Raw genomic sequence first — 25,149 nt, forward strand, 5'->3', positions numbered from 1 at the left:
AATGGTGTTCAAATCCATCGGTTCCGTCGTATTTGGCAGCGACGATGTAATATGGCGTTATTCAATTGTGACGTTATGAAAAAGATCTGCCATAGATTTGGAGAAAACAAAAATCAGCCATAGGCGTTTATAACGTCACATTTGCCATAGATTAGGAATCTGCCATAGATTTGGAACCCGCCATAGATTTGAGTCCTACATATATATACAGTTTGACAAACTACATTTATGAGTGTTATATATACCGATCATGACGTAACTGGATAATACATTTTCTTTGTCCTCGATGAAGGATGGTGAAGTAACAAGGACACAATTTTCAAATGAAATTGACTCTTTCAATGTTTAATTAACAAAAAGCAATAACGCAGACTTCCTTCTATATTTAAGCAAGAACGTGTAGACTGTTAAGAGTAGATGATAAAGTAATAAGATCTGAAAACAGTTCTAAATACAACGACAATGTTACACTGTCATGTAAAGAGGGATATAACGGAGAGCCTTTGATTTTGAAATGTTATGCAAATGGTGTCTGGCCGTCACAAAGACCGAATTGCACAGGTATGGTTCATTTAAGTGTTTAATGTCGGCATCGAAACAATAATTTTCCAGACCTGTAAATTGAAACTTTAAAACACTGACACATTGACAGACGGACATATTGAAATATCTGCAATATTTGCATAATTTATTTTAAAGAAATATTAAGAACGATAGCTGTTTAGATTGAGAGATCTATTTAATCAAATGAAAAAATGAAAAAAAAAGAATGCTGGACATTATAAATTGCTATTTAGACTTTCCTTGCTGTGGTTATTTTTATAAATTTTGAAAATCATTTTTTAGATGCATTTTTTAGTACAACATGGAAAATTGATAAATATTCTATCATTTAACAGAATGAAAATATACAGAAGTTTAATCCCTTGAAATACATTGTATTGGGTATGAAAAAACAAGCTTAAATGTTATCGAAACTTTTTCTAAATCACAAGAAATGTCTTTGGTAAAAGGAGAGACAAAATATTGCACCAAATCAAATTTAAAAAAAGATATATTCTTGTATGACATGATAAAGATTGCATTTTTTTTATATATTGTTTGATAAGTCCTATTTGTTTTTATTTGCGTATGAAGGGTGATGTTTGAATTAGAAACTTTAAATCCATTTTGTAAGTTTCAAAATTCGTCATGTTCACATTACAATATTTATCAATTGATATACAGTGCCTGTTACAAAATATGTCCCGAAAGTACTTCCTCCTTTGTAAGTACAAGATATTTTAGTTTTTTTTTAAATGATTGTTCTTTAGAAAAAAATACCAATGTTTGTATCTTTTGTACACCTTAACCATTTCAATTTCTGAAAGGATGATCAAAACATAAATTATGCCCAATCACTACTATGAGGTATGACGCTGAAACAACTCTCCATCAGAGACCAAACATGACGTAGATGTAACCAACTATATGTCATTATACGGCCTTCAATCATCAGGAACATCCATACAGCACAGCAAGCTATAATGGACCCTAAAAGAACGATGTTAAACGAGAACATTAATGGCTACATTTTAAAATGCACCAACAAATATTTCAAAAAACAAACATGATGATAAACAACAACATTCAACATTCCCTGAATAACAGCTGGTTCCAGGTTTTAGATAAGCACAGTCTTTACAAAATTAGGCAATGTTACACATGTTTGCAGACGGAACGGCCAACACTCCCATTGTCATGGAAAAGTGGTGTAACAGTCATTACAGCATGGAAGAACAAACTATAAAATAGGTTTAAATGAGCAAACTTGCCAGATCAATACAAAGCGAAAAAAACTAACAAAAAAACAAAATACACGAAGTACAGATATCGAAGTACTAATGGTTACTGAAATCTGAAAGCCTACAACAATCAATAAAACAATCATGTACCTAAGAATAAAATGGTTAATAAGTTGTTAATTTCTGTGTTGTTTTGAATCTTGTTGAGAGTAATCTCATAAGCAATTTTTTAACAAACATCCTATGTATTTAGCCTAAATACGTCTGAACAGTCTTAGAAAAGTATAACCTTGTACAATGCCAACATATAGTGTTAACAGAATGTACGACCTTAAAGGTGTATGGAGATGTTGATCAGTTGAATTTTAATTTACTGACACCAACCTCAATATTTGCATCAGGCTGATATCAAATTAAAATTGAAGATAAGAAATAGAACTTTGCAGTAGAGAATTTAAAAATGCCAAGTTATTTTCTGAATATCTGCTTCTATTTGATTTAAAAGTTTAATGTAGGTGCATAATCTAGGATTATATGTATATTTTTACTTAAATGATGGTATGGATCCTGGGTTTATTAGTAAACATGTAAATAACAGATTAATCTAAAAAAGAAGTTTGTTGTTGTATAGGATTAATCACAGTGTATCTTTGTTGTGCATAAGCTAAAAACGAGAAAATAAAAAAAAAAACAGTGACATTATTTAGGAACAAATTCTAAAAATGGGCAATAATTTCATCAAAAAGAGAAAATCAAGTACAACCTCTTTTTATGTTCAGTTGTGTTTGGATTAACTATTTTAGTTTGAAAACGTATATAACAAAACTATTTGATACATTTTCTATTCATATTACGTATATTTCGGCTGCAATATAATAATATTTAAAACTCGAAGTACTAAGCAAATAAAAATATGCACAAGTTTTTGCAGTTAACTAGTAGACGCAGTCTTGAGTTTGTTTCACATCTTTTTTTTTCTTCCAAATTTGCACTTTTTATGACACGAAATCAGGGTAAAAAACATCGAATTAAGTATACCCTTATAATTTGGCATATGCTACGTTGATTTCATTAAATCCTGTAATAATTTTGGGTATACTTTATTTAATTTGTTAAATGCTTACTTGATATGAGTAAATGCTAACATTAATTTAGCATACGCTGAATTATTAAGCAAATACAGAAATTTTGGCACGGAATCAATATGTTAAACTTATTCCAGCATATGATTAACTCATTTTAGCATATGCTTAACTCATTTCAGCATATGCTGAATTAACTTAAGCATACCATTAGTTCAATAAAGTAAATACTGAAATGCCGAAGTTAAAGAAAATATCATCCAATCATCCAATGAGTGCTCCCGATACATGTAAAAGGTAACAACATTTTGTTGCAACATTTCGTCGTCTGTCGTCTCTCGTCGTAACCTATTTAAAAAATTATCTCCTCTCAACAACTGGACCAAATACCTTCAAACTTTAACTAAATGTTCATTAAGATAAAGATATTTAGTTTATGAAACATATCCGAAGTTTTGATCCATCGACAAACATGGCCGCCATGGCTAAAAATAGAACATAGGGGTCAAATGCAGTTTTTGGCGTCTATCTAAAACACTAAAGCATTTAGAGCAAATCTGAAATGGGTTAATTTGTTCAATTGGTTAAGATCTATCAGCACTGACATCGAACAACACATTGTTAGGGGTTTCTGCCACTAAATTTTTATTTTTAAGGAAATTTTGCAGTTTTTTTGTTGATTTCTTGAATATTGTTATAGATAGATATGAACTATAAACAGCAATAACGTTCAGCAAAGTAAGATCTACAAAATAGTTAACATGACCGAAATTGTCAATGTATTGCCCTTTAAAGACAATTTTACACAATTTGTTCATTAAGTTTGCTAAAATTAAAAAAATATGTTCCTCTGAAACTATTGAGCCTAATAATACTTGACTTTAAACGAATGTTTCTTTAGGAATCTAGTTTATGAATTGTATCCGAATTTTTTATCCATCAACAAACATGGCCGCAATGGATTAAAATATAACATAGTGGTCAAACGCAGTTTTTAGCTTACGTCTCAGAAATATAGACAACAGTAGTATACCGATGTTCAAAACTCATAAATCGATAGAAAAAAACAAAATCCGGGTCACAAACCAAAACCGAGGGAAACGCATTGAATATAAGAGGAGAATGACGACACAACATTAAAATGTAACACACACAGAAACGAACTAAGCATTAGACAAAATCCGATGAGAATAGCAAATAGAAATCAGAACTAGATTCATGAATTTGGGATAGAAAAGTACCGTGACACGTCTTATAATAATGTGAATTCACACGCAAATTTAAGAGGAAACAAACGACACAAAAGAAACACAACATTAAAATGTAACACACACAGAAACGAACTATAATATAACAATGACCATATTCCTGAGTTGGTACAGGACATTTTTTAAAGAAAAAAATGGTTGGTTGAACTACAGCATTTAGAACGAATCTGACATCGGGTAAAATTTCAATTGGTCATAAATGATCAGCCCTGAAATTTTCAGACTTACCAAATAACCAATTTTTGGGTTGCTGCCACTAAATTAGTTATTTTAAGGATATTTTTGCAGTTTTTGGTTATTATCTTGAATGTTATTGAAGATAAAGATAAACTGTAAACATAAAAAATGTTCAGCAAAGCAAGATCAACAAAAAAGTTTTTTTTTTACCAAAATAGTTAATTGATCCTTAAGAAGTTATTGCCCTTTCAGGAAAATTTTACACAAGTTCTTTATGTTTTTTATGTTTTTGAACTTTAAAAATCTTCTCAAATGAATCTAGTATCTATTTTGTATTTTTTCCCCTGTACGTCAAAAAACATAGACACTATAGCTAAAATGGATCATATGGGTAAAATGCATTTATTTGCTTTGAAGAAAATATGACAGATTCAATGATCATTTAAATGGCATTTTAATTCACTCATAAATTTAAATTGAAAAGCAAAAAATATAACAGGTGAGCGATTCAGGCTCTTGAGAGCCTCTTGATTTTGTTGGCGATTAATTATTCCAGGTTACTTCCGAAGCCATCTCTGATAATATTAATGCTGAAAAATAACATTAAATTTATGAAACGCTTTAAATGAACTTCAATGCCTTCAAAGTACAGTATAATCATATATAATATATAACTTCAGTTGCCACTTTCAACTTGAAGCGCCTTCTAAAATTAGTTACCAACAGCGGAAGGAATAACTTGATCCAATAGTTCCCCAACATTAAGTCAAAGATTAATGATGCTTTATGTGGTACTGCTGAGTTTGCCAATCAAATATTGTTAATAAAAAATAGCATTTTGCTAAATACAGTTTCTTAATAAAAAGATCATTTTATTTTTATAAAGGTGGATGTAACATAATATATATCTGTTACTTTCCAATTTATGTTGTTAACAACTGGTATCTGCACATCTGCATCTAGTCGGATGGACATCAAACAAATAGTCCTGCATGTCCTTGATGTCTAACAACTGACGTTAATCATAGTGACTTATTTGTATTTAGTAGATTAGCCTAACGGCTTAACTAACCATTGACTTCGATCGTTTGTCGTACGACGGAGAGAAGGTAAATTACCTAAATAAACATGCATATGCAATTATAAGTAAATTATTTATCTTTTTTTTTAATATAGCCGTTCCATGTCCAGCATTAAGCAATACAAAACACATGAACCAACTGATTTATCATTCTGGATATCATTATGGTGACACTATTACTTTCCAGTGTGTAAATGGGTATATGTTATCAGGACCTCCATTTATAACATGTCGTAGCAATAAAAACCAATTGATGGGGTATTGGAGTGATCAACAGCCTTTATGTTCAGGTAAATATAACGTTTTATAATAATCTTATAAGTAGTAAGAGATTGCCAAAATGACACGAATACAGGTTTTTATTACAATGATTTGTGTCATTGTTTTATCAACGATCCAGAACGAAAAAGTAAACATTGTCAACATAAGTTCCCTCTAAATGACTTTCCTTCAAGAACGCCTCCCAACTCACCGTCGTACATCACTTAGTAAATAACCGGATTATCTTCAAATGATAGTGATGATTCCTGATGCTTATGGCAAGTTCTTTGATTTGCATGGCGGCCAGTTTGTATTCGAAGGAGGAACCTGGAGAACCAAGGGATCCCGCCTACCTTCGACAGGAAAACTAGCAATCCTTGTCGATAAGGAGAGAGAGGGGAAAATAAAATTACAACGCCATTTCTAAAAATGAAAAAGACAAAAATTCTAACAATAGAACACAAAACACAACATAGACATATTAAGACTAAGTGACACAAACCTAAAAGAATTGGTGAGATGTCTAATGCTCCGGAATGGTAGGCCGATCCTGTTCCTAATGTGGCATCCGCCGTGTAGTACAAAACCGTTAACAATTCCAATTTGGTAGGTTACATTCGAGAAAAGGGGACAGGATTGTAGTTACGACATTATGACATTAGGAACACATCCGCTATCATCTGTAAAACGAATATTCCACAACAGTCAACCAACTCCAGAGTGTAAACGTAAATTTACGAATGGATGATTGCAATTTGTCATTTGTAACTCTTGGTTTAAATTTTTTTTTTGTGAGAAGCAACTCTCTATCAAAGTATTGATAGGAATTTCAAATAGGAATACCGTATCAATTTGGAGATATGCATTCCGTATGCAGGCGCCGCTGGAATGTTGCTACATAGAAATGAAAAACTCACAATTGGGAAGCTAAAAATCATCTCTTTTGTCGTAAATTATTGTCCATTGTTATTTTCTAGATGTAAATCAATCTAGGCAGGCATTACTGTATCTGTTGTATCCTTTATCTCAAGTTCGAATGGAAAGATGCATTCAATATAGGCCAAATCACAAAATTTTGAATAATTTTGTGAGAGAACATTATTTATATAGCGGAAAGTAAAGTTGTGGAATACTGATAACTTCTTTTCTTTCCTCTAAAGAAGTTCCTGTATGAAGTCAGCCTCATCAGAATAAAGGAACAAGTCGATAAGAAGAGGAGCACAATAAGTTCCAATGGAAATGCCGATTATTGGTTGAAAAAACACGTACTCCAAACACAAAAAATATGCTTTCAATCAAGAACTTAAGCATCCTGATAATGTCAGTTTCAGATTTTTGTTTGTTTGAATCAGAGTGATTATTACAAAGTAGGATTTATCCCTGAGACAAGATAATTGAATTTTAGTCAGCTATTCTATTTTTTATGAAACAAGCATATGATAATCTACAACTTTTCAAAATTATTTCAAATATTCATACAAAAAGATTTTCCTTATGTTTTATCATTTGAATAAATATGTAAAGACCACGATATAAAGTATCTAATCAGTATACGCTCTCATTCAATAACTATTGTCTCGGTTCTTAGAAATGTAAGGACGCTAAAACCAAATATGGTTATATGTTTCTCCTGACAGTTGTAACTTGTCATGCTTTGAGACAAGTGCCTCATCAAAAGTTGGAACCAGTACAAATGAAATATTCATACAGAGACAATGTAACAATCAAATGTAATGATGGATATGAGTTGTCACCAGCAAATACCATGGTTACCTGTCAAAGTGATGGAACATGGAATAAAAAACAACCAAATTGTGCAGGTATGCATATACGTTAGCTTTCAATACTGGAAGGTTAAATAAATTTCATTCCATATACTGGCTGCAAAATAGAGTTATGTATTTAATTTGATGTTCTGATGTATAGTTATTTTGAAATTTTAATTTTTTCTTGCTTCTGTCCTCCTGTTCATTTATCAAAACGATCCGGTCTTTATACGCATCGATCTATAGCTGAATACAATATGTTGATCATTCTAATAAAATTGAGAAAGGAAATGGAGAATGTGTCAAAGCGACAATAACCCGCCAAGAAACCAGACAACAACCGAAGGCCACCAATGGGTCTTAAATGTAGCGAGAAACTCCCGCACTCGTCTAGCTTTTTGGCCCTTCCTTTCTCTTTATTTATATGAATGGTCTGCATTACTCGGGCAGCGATGGTTCAGCAATGGGAATAATTTTGTGTTAATTCCGTTCATTATGGAGACGTTTCTCATACATCAATTCGAAGTTAAAAAACCAAAGAGCAATTGATTGTATTGTATTTCCTACTACTACTACCGTGAAAGTACTTTAATTCGTGGGTATCAATTTTCGTGGTTTTAGCAATATTGACTTGTTCGTGGGTTTTTTAATTCGTGGATTTTAGTTTTATAAAATAAAAAAATAAAAAATTAATGCCTTTAGAAACGAAAGTTACAAATAGTCTTGATTGAAGGAAATTACAGAGTAAACATTGACCCGTGTAAATCGTAATGATAAAACGAATTAACCCATGATAAAGTTATTAACAGATTAAAGTCACTCAAATGTTTTTATTAGGCCATAAACATGTCACCTAAAGAAACAGTAACATAAACAAATGCTTTAAACGTATCTTGAATGGTCAAATAATTCTTATCAAAATCAAGCCCGGCATGAAATTATTATTTCCCATGTGTACAAGAACTATGAGGATATAAAATGAACACTTTATCATGCTAGCATATCAATACCGGAAATCTGACTTTCATCGATCAAAATTATTTTATGAGAACTAAAAGACCAAAATTGTACAGTTTATGTTATTAAAGATTAAATGGGTATAATCCTACATGCGGTTGCAGTTTACAGTATTCTCAGATTAATATATTCTCTAGATCATATAATCAGTAGTCAAACCTACATGGGGATCCTTCCATGTCTTGATTTGGATAATGCCTTTTTTTTACCGTTGGGCACTTAAATTCGTGGATAAAGTCATCCACGAAAAATACGAAATTTAGTACCACCACGAATAAAATTACTTTCACAGTATATAGTTGAAAAATGGAGATAAGATATTTATATGCATGAGGTCACGACACCAACCTACATTTCTTTGATAAAAAACGACATTCAAAAATACTTCTGATTGTGTTTTGTTGGTAAAAAAACAAATTTTTAATTTTATTAAGTGTTCCATGTCCTCATTTGCCATATATTTACAAAGCTTTACTACCAAACCAGACAAACAAATATCGATATCCCGAAGCTTTGACCATAACATGTGAATCTGGTTATGTAATAAGATTCTTTTATAGTCAGAATATCCTATAGGAAAAAAAATATCCTGTAGGATTTGCTTTTTTTTTCCTAAGGGATTTTTTTCCTCCTAAGGGAGAAAAATTATCCTATAGGATATATTTATATTCCTAAGGGATTATAAATCCCATAGGATATTAAAATCCTATAGGATATTAAAAATATCCTATGGGATTATGACTTTACCCTATAGGATTTCTAAATATCCTGTAGGAGTTTTAAAAATCCTAAGGGAAAAAAAATATCCTATGGGATATTGACACTAATTTCACTCGTACTGCCGAACGGGGCGAGACATATCATTTTTTTGTTTTAATTTGCTTTACCTATGGGTACAGGTATATTATTGCCAAGTTTGATAATTCTACCTTAAAAAAAATGTGGTTCCAATTTGCACTTACGAGAAGTGCAAATTAATCCGAGAACATGTTAATTGAACATTGAAATTCTGATCGGCTCCATTGTAATTCTAGTGGATCCTGGAATTCCATACCACAGTGTACATGTATAGGTAATATTGGTTACAAATATAATGATTACTTTCTATTTTCTTCGCAGCATATCTTATACTTTAATAAATTTCGGTCATTTTCAAAAAAGGATATTTTTTTTCAAAAGATATTAAAATGTATCAGTTTTTACTCCCTTCCGGAACATCAGAGATCACCCCTAGTTTTTGGTGGCCTTCGTGTTGTTTATTCTTTTGTTTTCTATTTTGTGTCATGTGTACTATTGTTTGTCTGTTTGTCTTTTTTCATTTTTAGCCATGGCGTTGTCAGTTTGTTTTAGATTTATGAGTTTTTCTGTCCCTTTGGTATCTTTCGTCCCTCTTATATCATTTCTTATGGAACTGATTTATCCATATAACATATGTATCAGCAATTTCGCCTTATACCTAAATATTTAATATTTTTTTGTATTTGCTCACTTTAACTCTTACTTTTGACACTGCCCTGTTTAGCCGCGTTTTGTACAATTCAACTAGTTTCTATATATGTTCAAACTCTGGAATATTATAGCTTTTATGTTAATTTGCATTACTTATTTCTAAAAAAGCAGAAACACATGTGCAGTCAAACATATTTGTATTAAAATTTCTGTATTGTAATCTAACACAAAAACAACTAGTTACTTATAAGATATCGATCAAAACAACTTATTGTGGTTACGGCCGGGATGTAATGCCCCAGTCACACTAGACCACGATCACACCACGCTAATCGCGATCTAAAATAAGTTCAGATCGTAGTGAGTTCGCGGTATGAGCAGCATGCAAAAGTAGATTTTCGTATTTTTTACGATGCTACTACGTCCTTGGCACGCCTCTACAATGACCACGCTCCGATTATACCAAGTTCTCACCATGCTTATTCTGCGACCTCACTACGATTATCACGATCTTACTATGCTCATCACGTTCTAACTACGACAATACCACGATTTATTCGATTGCAACACGATCTTATCACGTTTCTTTTGCGATTATAACAAGCTCTTACCACGATCATTATACGATCTTGTAACGTTCATAATCTCGATGTAACTACGTTCTCAGCAGTAACGTCAACATCATGTTTCATATAAATACTGTTCCATTCCTTCTTATTGACTTTATACGTAAAATTTACGAAAATGCCACCAAAATCTACCAAAACTCGTGGGAGTAGGGGAAAAGTCAGAGAGGCCGGTGATACGAATCCTAATCCAGTAGAGATGCCGGATCAACCAATCCAACCTGAATCCTAATGTATTGCTGATCAATTAGGATAAAATGACGATAGTTTATTGAACAATGATGGGAATGATACAGATGTGTCAAACATATATGCTTGGTTGAGCTGTATGAAATTAGGAACATGAGGTCCAAAATACAGACAAACAAAACCTGGAGAGCTTTAATATATTTTATGTGACAATGACAATGATCATAGCTAGAACTCGAAATGGTCGTAGTATTCATGTAGTCAGCACGTAAGACAAGCGTGGCGAGGACGGCATGAGCGTGCTAGAATCGTTTTATGGTCTAGAGCAGCGTAATGTGAAAGTAGTAAAGTCGTTATATTAACGGTGTTTTGTCACGGAGAGAACGTGATGGTCGTAGGAGGGTCGCTTTACGGAGCCTTATATCTCCGACTAGAATCACGCTCTCGCTACGATGGTACAGCGACCTTTGCGATATTACTACGACATTACTGTGCTCTCCTTAAGCTTCCAGTGCCACATAATTTCGCCACGACTGCACCATGATAGTTCTGTACATGTTCAAATTTGGCCACGTTCATCACGATCAAAATACCTAACAACGAGCGTACCACGACCTTACTACGATCTGCACGATCGCACTTCGATAGTCAACATTTGCCAGTTTTTTTTTCAGAAATCGTAGTGTGGTCGTGATCTAGTGTGACTGCGACCTATAAGAAACATATAACCTACACTTAAACATGTCTACACGTTCACATAGTTGTAATTTATTCAGAATTGTTTGATATTCTGATTGAGACACATCCTTGACATTAAGATATTCTCTAGAAACACGTAATGTGAGCTCAAAATTAATAACATGTTTAAGTATGCGTTTTCCCCAAATTATCTCGGAACATTCTAATGAATTCAGCGAATTAAATTTGACCTGGTCAATTTTACTAAATAAAAAGAGAAATCTTTTCCTGCAAATCCAGTTTTACGTACATGTACGCATAAACGGACAAATTATTAGTGACATAATGTGAAAAGTGACACATGTATATCGGCTTAGGTCATTTAAAAACTGTGTATCCAAATTATCTTACCGACTATTTTAACATGTGGAATTGAGACTAGTGATCAATGTTCTGTACCTACTTCCTATGGTTTATACTAAAAAAAGTCCAACTATAGCAACTTTTAAGTTTTTGATGAGTTTTCTACATTTATTTCAATCGTTCATAATTTCAAACCGTTCAAACGTTTCCTCAATTCGGTGTTTAATTTACAAAGGGCCGTAACATCACCACTAACCATGTATATATGTATTGAAATAATCCACGCCTACTAACTTCACATGAAATATACACACGTACGGTCTCCATGCGGTTGTTTTTAACCAATCATATTCTTTGAGATGTATAGAAGGTAAGATAAACATATAAACATAGTTTGCGTTCTTTTGTGTAGAAAACTCACAATTTCATAAAGATTCAATGGAAAACAGAGGCAAATGTATATCCTATGGATTTTATGGAGGGAGTTTAGCAGCAATAGTTTCAATATCTACAGGAGTACACGTCGCAACGTGCTTTTATTATAGGTAATATGGTTATTGCATCGTGCAGAAGACACTAAATAATGATAACAAATAGTACAAGTCACCCTTGCAAATTCATTAGACAATATTCACCAAAAGTTGTACAAGTTAATCTAGGAAATGTTAATGATAACAATTTTTTTTTCAAAATAAAAACAAAAATTTGGTTTTTGAACAAATTTTACACGCACACTTTCCCCCTCAAAATCTGGTCATCTTTAGATAGTATCTGAAATGATATTTTGATGAAAGTAGTGTGGACCGTTACAGTGTGCGTTAGTACTTGAAAAATCCAGATTAGCGTATTGGTTTCGTATAAATCATAGAGGTATTGATATCATAAAATGATTGTATGCTTTCGTTCTTAACATGTATTTGATTTTGCTACCGGACGTGAATCATTGTCATTATCACGCGTGGTTTTGAATGTGCTTGGTCACCATTGGTGTTACAATATAAGAGGAGCGGCGAATATTGAAAAAGTCGCTTAGTTAACGATTTTAAATTACTTAAATACCTCATGGAATATTAAGGTCTTAATTTGTCTATCGATTATTCAGCTTTATAAAAATGTGTGTCGTAAATATAAATGTGGTACAAAAAACGTAACGTTAAAAATGGCCTTATCGTTCTCAGATATTTTCCATTTCAATAGTAGATGCTTTGTAGGAATAATATACTTAAGCAGTTTCCATCTGAAAATTTTCAACTTATTTTTCATTAGAATTTTATATATAAAATCGTATACAAATGACATATGTAGTACGTATTCTAATTTTAAGTATCTTGTCCAAATGTTGATATCGATTAGCTTTGCATATTTTTTATCTACTAAAATTTTATAAAGTATTTTATTGTTGATATCTTTTGTTTCAAAACTGAAAAACAATAATACAAAAATTTACAATAGTACAATAACACAATGACGTGATGTTGTATAAATACAGAGCAACGTCAACTGGATATCACCCTAAACTTACTTAACAGTTAAACGGTTATATTTGTTAAATTAACGATACTACAACACATTATTTAGATGTTAACAACGTCAGTACCCAGAATATATACCTCAAAACCATCGTGAACTATTTGTGAAGTTGATACAGAATATTGTTCAACAAGGTATTAGTACCTTACGATGAACTGTTTAGGAAAAGGACGGGACGTTATTAGACATAATCCTGATTCATCGACTTTCTACGTAGACAATGGTAACATTTTACAAAGTCTGATTAGCATACTAAGTAGTAGTATATAGAATCATTTTGTGTTTTTTTCTAATCAAAGGAAACGAGTGGGAAAACCTGCTGCAGTGTATGAAGATATGCAGTTTAACACGGGTACGTTTAATCACCTTCATTTCAATGACGTTTTTACCGGTTTCGAATTCATTCATCATTTGCAGAATTAATCATTTTCACCCTTGTTTCAAATATATGCAAAGAAGATAATTATTAAAAGGATCAATAAGACTGTTATCAACAAGACAGACAAACAACGAACTACTTATTGCTTATCAATTATCAAATGTGGGCTTGTATGTGTAACGAAATATTCATAAAATTATATGACAATATCGAATAAAGCTGAATTATTGGTCACTACGGGCCTTCAACATGAGGAAAACTTATACTGCATAGAATCAGGACATGAAAAAAACTCATTTGCGAAGAATAACATTAATTCCAGCAGCTAATACAACGAAGGTGACTGTGTTGAAATTCATTCATCTAACTAAAATGTTGTTGATACCTAAGTTCCCTTTTTGATAAGAACACATGTTTGAAAGCTAATGAATACTTCTTGTCCTTACTGGCAACATTTTTTTCTATACTCTATTTGCTTTAATTTCACCCTCAGATATATTGTTTATATTTCGCTAACCCTTCCGCATTTCTGACATTGTTTGAATATCATACACACGGTGAATTTGAGATTAAGGATATCACGTGCACCGAATCAAGGTCTGTCTTATATCTTAATAGTCTCATCGATATTGAAATAAATTGACAAGCTTTAAATATAATATTCACAACATACAGTAGAATACATGACGTTCAATTAATACACCTCAAATATAGGATATAAAGTGATACATGCTATAACATGTTAATAAACAAAAAGTATTTAAGAGTTGCCACTCCAGAGATGTGTCAAATGCTCTCTCACTTTGCAGTTGTCTTTGTTTTATGTTTTTATTTTTACTGGAATTGATAAATATAATTCATTGTTTAGCTGGAACAGTTACCAAGGGACAATATTCTTGGATCGCAAGCTTAAGAGCTTAAAAATTCCACTCATTTAGAAAATGCTTTGGTTTTTTTCAACAGATGTTTTAAAAGCGCACGATAAATTCTAAATACTAGCATATTAGAAAACCCGTTAACGTAAATTAAGTTTTACATGTATATAGAGAGAATTAGAATAGTCATAGTAGCTTGTACAATTTGAGTATAAATTTTCATATTTCTAGTCTCTTTTGAATCGACAATGAACTCTCTGTAACACTTATCCAGGGACGGTTATAACAGTTGTTGACACACGTCATTATCTTGGAATAGTTCTTTGCCATTCAATCAGTATGACACATATGTAAAAACTGAAATCGCAAAAAATACTGAACTTCGAGGAAAATTCAAAACGGAAAATCTGTTATTAAGTGGCAAAATCACAAACACGTCAAACAAATGAAAAACAACTATCATATTCCTGACTTGATACAGGCATTTTAATACATGATAGAACATGATGGATTGAACCTGATTGTATACTAAACCTCTCATTTGTTTAACAGTCGGATCAAATTCAATTATATTGAAAACGATCGGTGAATAAAACAAACAAACATAATAGGTAAAAATTTAAGAATAGGGATACAGCAATCAACACCATGTCACAATCTTAATCACAAGAATATATCATATTTAACCACCTCGTTCATTTCTTACTTATTTTTGGATTTTATTTATGTATGCCAAATCATCCCAATAAGGATCGATATGTTTTAAGCACTGGGACCGAATCGTAATTTTAACATTAACTATAGCGTTGATTTAAGTGTTACATTTCCTTTTTGTGAAATTTCCAATTACAAACTAACATACTAAATCAGTAAAGTCTTTATTTATATATGTTACTTAGTGCGACAGTCAATAGTTGTTATATACAGTTATTTCATCAATTTTCAGTGGCAAGACAAAGATCAAACAACGAGGAAACGTACAGTGAATTGACATGAAGATTGTATCCGTAAAATGGTCATAAATTCACTTTATAGTGTTTGCTCTACCATGGAACACGAAAAGCATCTGTTTTAAATATTTTGATACTTGTTAAGAATATCAATAAGAGTAAAAATACATGTAATCAATGACGTTTTGTATAGTTATGTATGAAAAAAAATGTCAATTATTTTTGTTTGTCTCGTGATTGACCTGGTGTCACTCAGATAGCATACTCAATTGTTTTATTGAAAAGTGCCCCATGTGACTTTTGAAAAATTGTACGATAAATATCATATCCGGCTTGATAGAAATACATAAATTAAGGTGAAAGTGATATTATTGACATAGTTTTTCTAACCTTGTTCAATGGTGTATCTGTTATAGTAAATAGGCGAAATTAGGAATTACACGTAATTACTTAACATATCAGTGAATACCTGTAATTACTAGTCAATTTAGTAATTATATGTATTTACTGGTTGTTTCAGTGATTACTGGTATTCACTGATTTTTTTTTGTCATTCTAACAGCTATTTACTAACTTGATATTTTTGTTTAAAAGTTAAAGACATAATTCAAGATATCAAATTGCATGCTTATATGATATCTTGAATTAAGTTAAAGACATAATTCAAGATATCATATAAGCATGCAAGACAATGATATCAATCCAAAATTGAGAAATACGTTTTTGAGAAAATTCGTGTAACTCGGTGAATGTGATGAATATTTTCAACTTGACTCCTCGGCCTAGACGCAGTCATGGTCATCGTCATTATACATCACCTTCTCTGCATGATGTATCTATTAATGACTTGCTGCCATTTATACAAAAGCCGTTAGGTATTCATCACATTCGCACGAAACTTTATGCATTACCCCTTTTAAAACTTCATTCTCTGTTCAATTTATGTTTGGAATCCACTGTTACAAACCCTCATTCAAACCTATACAAAATTACAGCTATAATTTCGGATATTGCAAGTCACAGACTTTTCAAGCCAGTCCGCATTGGCAAAGATGAAAAAGAAAAAAAGATCTTTCCTTAATCTTTCCTTTGCCAACAAAGGTATCGATGGCGTCAACTTAGGTAATATCCTTCATCATAAATTAGTTCAATCGAAAATACCTCCTTATTTCATAGACCAGTCTGTACCAATCATTTCTTATACCTATACCAAACCTATTGCAACTAAAATTTTCAATTACAAACACGTTTTGCAGGATCTCGATATTGACGACTTCAAGTCTAAACCTCCCGATTGCACTTGTGCTAGTTCCCAATTCACATATAATCCCGCTGGCCACGTTATTACCGGTGACCTCAACATTGTTAATAACACTTCTCTACGAAATGTGTTATCTAAAGGTCCAAAATATCGTGAGCCTAAATACATCAATTGGAAATTCAACTTTAAAATTTTGATGGATTCAGTTGAGGATTATACCAGACAATGGGCTAAGCGCGAGAAGGAAGACGTATACACTCTTTCCGAATGGATTAAGGCAGTGAGGTCGTTGATACAAATCAGAATTAAGAAACTGAATGGGTCTGTCAATGCCCATGCTACGTCAATCTTTAAAGACCCAAATGTTGAAAAACACCTATCCTACCTCCATGACAAATATGTTGTTGTCCCCGCATCGTTTTTGTATGTAAAACCCATTACATTAACTGCTTGATAAACGAATTAGGTATTGACAATTCACTTGGAAACTCAACATATACCCTCACGACACTTACCAAAGAGGAAATCCTGGATAATCATAGGTCTGTTCTGTGTTTCTTTGGAATTTCAACCAAAGATGAAGAACTGGATCTGCCATCACTGTATTGGATACCTAAACTACATAAGTGTCCTTACAAACAACGGTATATTGCTGGGTCTTCCAAGTGCTCCACGAAACCTGTTTCTAAATCATTAACATCTATTTTATCAGCAATCAAAGACGGGTTTCGAACTTCTTAGGAAGAAAGATAAGAGAAGTTAGCACTATCCTTTAACTCTACTTTTCACTATATAGATGATGTTCTTTCACTAAATAATTCAAAATTTGGTGACTATGTGGAACGCATCTATCCAATCGAGCTAGAGATAAAGGATACTACAGATACAGTTAAGTCGGCCTCATATCTTGACTTACATCTAAAAATTGACAACGAGGGTCGGTTGAAAACAAAACTTTACGACAAAAGAGATGATTTCAGCTTTCCAATTGTGAACTTTCCATCTCTAAGTAGCAACATTCCAGCAGCACCGGCATACGGGGTATATATCTCCCAATTGATACGATATTCCCGTGCTTGCATTTCCTATCATGATTTTCTTGATAGAGGGTTGCTGCTCACAAGGAAGCTATTAAACCAAGAGTTCCAAATGGTGAAGTTGAAATCATCCCTTCGTAAATTTTACGGATGCCATGACGAGTTGGTTGACCGTTATGGAATAACCGTATCACAAATGATATCGGATATGTTCCTTACGTCGTAACTACAATACCCTTCCCTTTCCTGAATGTGACCTACCGAGTTAGACTATTTACCGGATTTGTTATCACATAAGCAACTCGACGGGTGCCGCATGTGGAGCAGGATCTGCTTACCCTTCCGGAGCACCAGAGATCACCCCTAGTTTTTTGGTGGGGTTCGTGTTGTTTATTCTTTAGTTTTCTATGTTGTGTCGTGTGTGCTGTTGTTTGTTTGTCTTTTTCATTTTTAGCCATGGCGTTGTCAGTTTGGTTTAGATTTATGAGTTTGACTGTCCCTTTGGTATCCTTCGTCCCTCTTTTATAGGCAACTAAGCCAGCTCTTTTTTAAGATACCCATTAGATTATGCCAAATTTGGTGTAAATAATCTTGATAATTCTTAAAATCTCATAATTTTGTTACATTAATATCTCCATCAGGCATACTTTGCATGTAAACTTGCCCAATGACATGAGTTAAATTCCTTTTACAAAATCGGTTTAACTACGACTTCTTTTGTCAGACATTTGCGATGAAGCTGACATTCTTCACAAACAAAATACAAGTTGATAACGTAAAATGTCACATTTTCATATTTCCGTGTTTCTCGTTTTTATGAGTTTTCCAAGATCTCCAAACAGAAGCTTATATACCTGCAACAAAATTTTATCATCGTTTCTACCTGTAACTCTTTAACTCAATTGAATATAATTATAAAATCTATTTTATTCATATAAGTACGAATGCTTTGCAGATTTAAAGCAATTTATACATGATTGATCTCTTCTCTGTCCAGAAAGAACCTCTGTCCATTCCGGAGCACAATATTTATCGCCGTTTATTTGTAGATTAAATTTGCTCAATCTTCCGTTTTCAGTGTGTCTGTGACTGTTTTGATATATTGTACCAAGTGAATGATTACTGTACAACAAAATTCGTTCTTTCATTCGTTGCCATGAATATTCATTGGATCGTTGCATATATAGAGTTTTATTACAGGAAGAAATATTTACAAGGTTAAGATCTACCTTCAGTTCATTTACATACATGTCAGACGATTTCAATTTGTTGACTTATTTACTTTTTCAATTTTTCCTTTTATCTTGAAAACTATAGTAGAAAGGACTTTTAATTATCAGAAATGATCAACAAGACAAGATCTACAAATAAGTCATATGTTTTAAAGTTGACTCCTTATTAGGGTTATTGCCCTTTAGTGAATTCTTTTTAGAACTGTCAGTGTCTTTGCCTTAAACACTTCAAAACAAAAGAAGATAAGAAAGACAAGGCATACAAATTACACTATTGGCCGAAATCGTCAAACGATTCTTATTGAAGAAAATGATATTGAATGACGATTTTTACCCTTTTTTTCGGTTTGCACTTATTTTTGTAAAAAAATATCTAACACCAAGTCTACCATAAAAACATGCAGAACAGTCGTAAAAAAAGGGGGGTCAACTGATTTGATTGAAACTTTGTGCGCGTATAAAAAAATATTTCATCTGGTTCAATTGTCTTTCAGCCAGGAGATGCTACCGCGGAACAATTTTTTTTATGTTTGAGGCAGTATTTTTCTATACAAATGACAAATTTTAACACTCTGAAACTTTTAAATGCAAAAAGAAAGATAGTGAATGTTGATTTATTGAATAATCAAGGGTTTAAGCTTTAGAAACGCATCAACACATAAATCTTTTAAGAAACAGTTTGTGGATTATTTCAAGGTAGAAAATCCAGTAAAAAATATTTTCCGAAAATCATAAAAAGTACATTCTTTTAAAGCTATCCAGCCTTCGGTCTATTAAAAGTTAAAAATATTTCACTTTGTTTTATCAATCGGAATACTTAATTATGCATTTTAGCTAATAAACTTGATGAGGTCTCATTGTAGTATGTATAGAAATATGTGGTATGAGGGCTAATGAGACAACTCTCCATCCAAATAACAATTTATAAAAGTAAACCATTATAGGTCAAGGTACGGCGTTAAACACGGAGCCTTGGCTCACACCGACCAGCAAGCTATGAAGGGCCCAAAAATAACAAAAGTTACTATAATATTTAGCAAATTAATTCAAAGTAACAATGACCATACGGCCTAGCCAAGATCAGATGTGCATTTCATATTGGGTCTATGTTATAGGCTTGTAAAGACAAGAAAATAAACTTTACATAAGTAATACATCTTTGAACTGAAGAAAAGAATGTAGGGTTTCACAATGAATAACAAATATCATGTATAGGTGTTACCGTTTTGAAGAAAAACACTAGAATACATGCTGAAATTGGGCAAAATTACACGTTATGTTGTTTCATTTAAAATTTACCTGTTTTTATCAATTGATAGTTAATAAGTGAACTTAATTTGAACTACATTATTGGTTCACTGTTATAGACAATTTATTCTTCTTTCTTTTACTGGTTGTTGCAACAAAAAATCTTCAGTGGTTACAAAGTTATGATAAAAAGTTGAATACTATGCGCTTGTTATGCAATTTTGTACTTTTGTTTTTAGCTTGCTCAGTGTAGTCATAAAAGAGAAAAATAAATCAAATTTATGCTATTATGTGTTTTGTTTTCTCTTCTAGTATATACATTATCAAAAACTACCTCATTTATCAAAATTGCAGTACCCTAGCTGGAGATATTATGCCATCAAAGTTGGATATACAAATAAAGTGAAAAAATGTCTTGTCCGTAGACACGCATTCCCTAGTAAACTGGAAGCATAATTACATTAATGTTGCATTGCTAAGTTCCTGTTCTTTTGTAGATATGAAAACACTACTAACATTTTTTTCTACCATCTATTAATAGAGGAAAAAATTCAAAAATATGTCAGAATGTCTTGTCCGTAGACACATGTCTTGTCCGTAGACATGTCTTTTTATCAATATTGCTTGGCTTTATGGGTCTTAATTAGTCCTATGTGTTGTTTAAACTTAGAAATATCTTATTTTTAATAAATAAATGGTAATTTAAGTGTTCTCAATTTTTGTAAAATTACTTTACAGGAGTGGATTTTAAAAAGTGTCAGATTATCAGTCATAAAAAGCATACCTTATTTTACTTCAATTTTATTTATTCCAGTTGATGCATACCTTAAAAGATTAACTAAATCAAATGAAGAAAAAGTATTTCTCTCTCTCTAACTTTATCTTTTGCATTTCAGTATTAACAGCAGATGAGGAAGTGTCTACGGACAAGACACTTGTACATAACAAGTATTAAATTCAATTATTTGTCTGCTATGGAACTTAAATCTTATTTATAGGTGATGAAAGTTATCTATTCAAATTAAAACTCAGTATTTTCAACATGAATATAGTCACAATTAATTCTAACAGATTTTTTTTTTAACTGAAATTGTCTTGTCCGTAGACATAACCACAATATATTTGTATCCAATTTCCTTGATTTCATCTAATTTCATAGTTAAATGTATGTTATTTTTTTAAGAGAACACATTCAACTATGTCAAAATTGAGTTTTAATAATAGTTTGATTGTTTTAAGCAGTCAGATATATGGATTTCAGTTAAAAGAATGTGTCTTCAGTTTGGCTTAATCAATAAATTATTGAGATATGTAAAGAATTATGGGTACATTTTTATATTTTCCAAAATTTTAAAAACACAGCTTAAGATTTAATTAGTAACTTTTAATCTTAACTTTAACAATCATCTTTGAAAGCATTTAATTGAATATCAATAAAATGTCTTGTCCGTAGACATTATCAAAATGTATTTGTTTCCATTTTCCTCGAAGTTTAGCATCATTTGATAGATAAACCTGATAAAATGTATACTTTTTTTTACAAGAGAACACTTTCAGCTATATCAAAATTAGGTTTTAATAATGCATTTCATTAAATATGAATACAATGTCTTGTCCGTAGACAAAACATATAAATTGTATTGCTAAGTTTGATTGTTTATTGTAAGAATATGCATCAAGTTATTTTAATGTTCTATACACCAAAAGAAAGTTTTTTTTTGGAAGTTTTGTTATCTATAGATAATTTTAGACACAGTTTTATCAGATAAGATTAATGATCAAAGAAAGCTACTGTTGTTTGAAATAACTGTGAGTTAAACATGTTCTTGTCATTTTTTTTTCGATTAAAATGTTTGATATTCAATAATTCTAAACATATTTTGTTGTCTTTGTCATTGACCAAAAATCTGACACTGGTGACCATGTCTTGATGCCAACCATTAAAGAAAATTATACAGTTTTTAAACACCATTTATTTAATAAAAATATTAAATATTTCTTCCAAAAACTGCATGTAATTATATAAATGCTTCCAGTGTTAGCCTAACGATAGCAATTTTTCATAATTTAAACCATTTTTGAACCAAAATATCAAAAGAGTTTTTCCCTGAGGTGATACTCATTTTTGACTTCATGTGAAACACAAAATGCACATCTGATCTTGGCTAGGCCGATAGTTCAATTACAATTTAAGGTGCCATATATATTGAATGTATATGGTACAAAGGGAGTTAATCCAGTAAGAAGCATTTTGAAAAACCTTTTTTTGTTTAATGTATCTAGCCTTTGGTCCATTAATGTAAGGTAAACTCACTTTTTTTTATTATTTGGAATATTTAATTATATAAAAAAAGATGTGGTATGATTGCCAATGAGGCAACTCTCCACGAGAGTTACAAATGTATATGTTACATGCATTTTACTTAATAAGCTTGCTAAAAAATGCCTAAATTTACATTTTCTCTCTATAAATCAATAAATTAAAAATAGTCTTTTGTGGATAATTTTGTAAATGTAATTGTTTCTTTTTCAAAAGCACTATTATATTTAACAAATTATTTAAAGAAACAATGATCATATGTAATTTCTATTGTGTATGTTATTCATGTATACCATTTATTTGTAACAAGACATGTTGTATCAATAGTTTCATATTATAAACAAATATTTACTCACCATATCTTTGAAATAAATTCTTATTGGGAATCAATATCATTAATCCAATTTTTTTTATGAATAAACTACATAACCCTTTATCAAATCGCACGTGGTAAATTATCACTCGACCAGAAATTTAATGTAATTGAAATTAACATAACAAAAGACTTGATGTACGATAAAATTGAAACTGCTTAATAAATACAGGTAGCCTTTGTGAGAAATAAATAAAGATAAAAAAACATACTTTATTCAAATAATTATATATGGTGAGAGGTATAGATATATAGATCGATAATGATTGCAGGTACATGTACATTGTGTCATTTGTACAAGGATAGATAATATTTATAAAGGTTGATGTTAATAATTTATAGTGGGAGTTTTTTTTTTCTCATTTGCTTTTTCCCCCAACAAATGAGACTGTAAAAATTGGGGCCCCCTTAGTTGCTTCCCTGTGCAACTGAGGCTTGATGTAACAGGTGATTGATAATAAAATGTGTGATTGTGAATATGAAAAAAAACCAAAAAAAAAAACAATGACCATAGTTCAATTACAATTTATGATGCTATATAAATAACATATTTATCTAATGTCATAAAAATTAATAATATCTAATAAAATTAGTACATTTAGCTTACAAAGTCCTTATATTTAAATAAAGTAATAGACAATCAACACATTGATATTTTTGAATTCAACATAGTACAAATGAATGCAACTCTTGCAAACTTTTTGAAGTTAAATAGTCAATCCCGTAGTGTACTGATATGAATAGCCAATTAATTACTTGAATTGTTTGAAAAAAACCCATTAGTGATGCTAAAGTAAATATTTTAAAAAAAAAAAGAAAAAATGTCGTTGAAACAAATAGCTCAAATCTCATTGAAATATGAGGTGTCCATGAACTCACTGATCATGCACGGGTGATTAAATTCATAAAAAGAGTCCGGTGGCAACTTATAAAAAGTCCGTGAAACAGCCGTTAATGTATTGCTTTTCTATGGCTCTGCTGAGAGCAAATAGTTATCAAAGGTACCAGAATTATAGTCCAGTACGCCAGACGCGCATTTCGTCTACATAAGAAGATTTACGTTGAAGAGCATTGAGGATCCAAAATTTCAAAAAGTTGTGCCAAATACGGCTAAGGTAATCCATTCCTGGGATAAGAAAATCCTTAGTTTTTCGAAAAATTCACAGTTTTGTAAACAGGAAATTTATAAAAATGACCACATAATTGATATTCATGTCAACACCGAAATGCTGACTACCGGGCTGGCGATACCCTCGGGGACGAAACGTTCACCACCAGTGGCATCGACCCAGTGGTGTAAATAGTTATTAAAGGTACCAGGATTATAATCCAGTACGTCAGACGCGCGTTGTGTCTACATAAGACTCATCAGTGACGCTCATGTCAAAATATTTATAAAGCCAAACAGGTACAAAGTTGAAGAGCATTGAGGATCCAAAATTCCAAAAAGTTATGCCAAATACAGCAAAGTCGTCCAATATGAAATAAGGATTTGCTATATTATAATTCATGTCGTAAAAATTGTGATTACATAATATAATAACTTGCCAACATAGTATAGAAATTAAAATAACATCAACAATTTCAAACGTTCGGTAATTTTGTTATCTTAATTTTTGATAAGATTTAGAAAACAATTGTTTTTAACAGAGAAGCAGAAAGGTTATTCAAACTAATAAAAAATTAAAATAACAACAAATAAACAAAATATGAACTCCGAGGAAATTTCAAAACGGAAAGTCTCTAATAAGTTGAAGACAAACTGACGGATCACAACACCACCAATACAATAGGCGATCTCAGGTTACGGTAACCCAATTACAATTTATGCCGTACTCGATCATATATATGCATGTAGATAAAAAGCACCACACAAAAAAATGCCATTTCGATAAGTTAACAAAATCTGACGTAAATTGCTGTCTTACTGTGGAGTGGGTCCGCATAATTAAAACTAATAAACAGATGCATTTCTCAATTATTAAACAATAATGAAAAAATACATGTGTTTTCTATTTCTGTGAAATATAATTGCCTATGTAATTGATTGCATCTATCATAACAGTACAGAAACGTATAAGGGCCGTGATTAATTTCCTTCAAATTGTCGACTTTAATCTTGAATATCCAAGTCTAAACTCGAAATGATAAACTTTAATCTTGGAATTATCAACATTAATCTTAAAATTATCAACATTAACTT

The 25,149-nt window shown here is 31.7% G+C and overlaps 1 protein-coding gene across 1 annotated transcript; it reads left to right on the top strand.

Annotated features, from left to right (window-relative positions):
* Positions 1-396: 396 nt before the first annotated feature.
* Positions 397-15,694, top strand: LOC143055273 (membrane cofactor protein-like). Its single transcript, XM_076228442.1, has 6 exons — positions 397-561; positions 5,488-5,682; positions 7,291-7,473; positions 12,154-12,286; positions 13,571-13,623; positions 15,472-15,694. The coding sequence occupies exons 2-6, from the start codon at positions 5,523-5,525 to the stop codon at positions 15,519-15,521; spliced, it is 579 nt and encodes a 192-aa protein (XP_076084557.1). The 5' UTR covers positions 397-561; positions 5,488-5,522; the 3' UTR covers positions 15,522-15,694.
* Positions 15,695-25,149: the final 9,455 nt, after the last annotated feature.

This window comes from Mytilus galloprovincialis, chromosome 1 (genome assembly GCF_965363235.1).
Source record: "Mytilus galloprovincialis chromosome 1, xbMytGall1.hap1.1, whole genome shotgun sequence".
Taxonomy (NCBI): Eukaryota; Metazoa; Mollusca; class Bivalvia; order Mytilida; family Mytilidae; genus Mytilus; species Mytilus galloprovincialis.

Coding starts and splice junctions, on each gene's coding strand:
- LOC143055273 (XM_076228442.1), top strand. CDS start 5,523: ATGAACCAACTGATTTATCATTCTGGATATCATTATGGTGACACTATT. Junction 7,474..12,153: donor AAAACAACCAAATTGTGCAG/GTATGCATATAC, acceptor TCTTTTGTGTAG/AAAACTCACAATTTCATAAA. Junction 13,624..15,471: donor AGATATGCAGTTTAACACGG/GTACGTTTAATC, acceptor ATCAATTTTCAG/TGGCAAGACAAAGATCAAAC.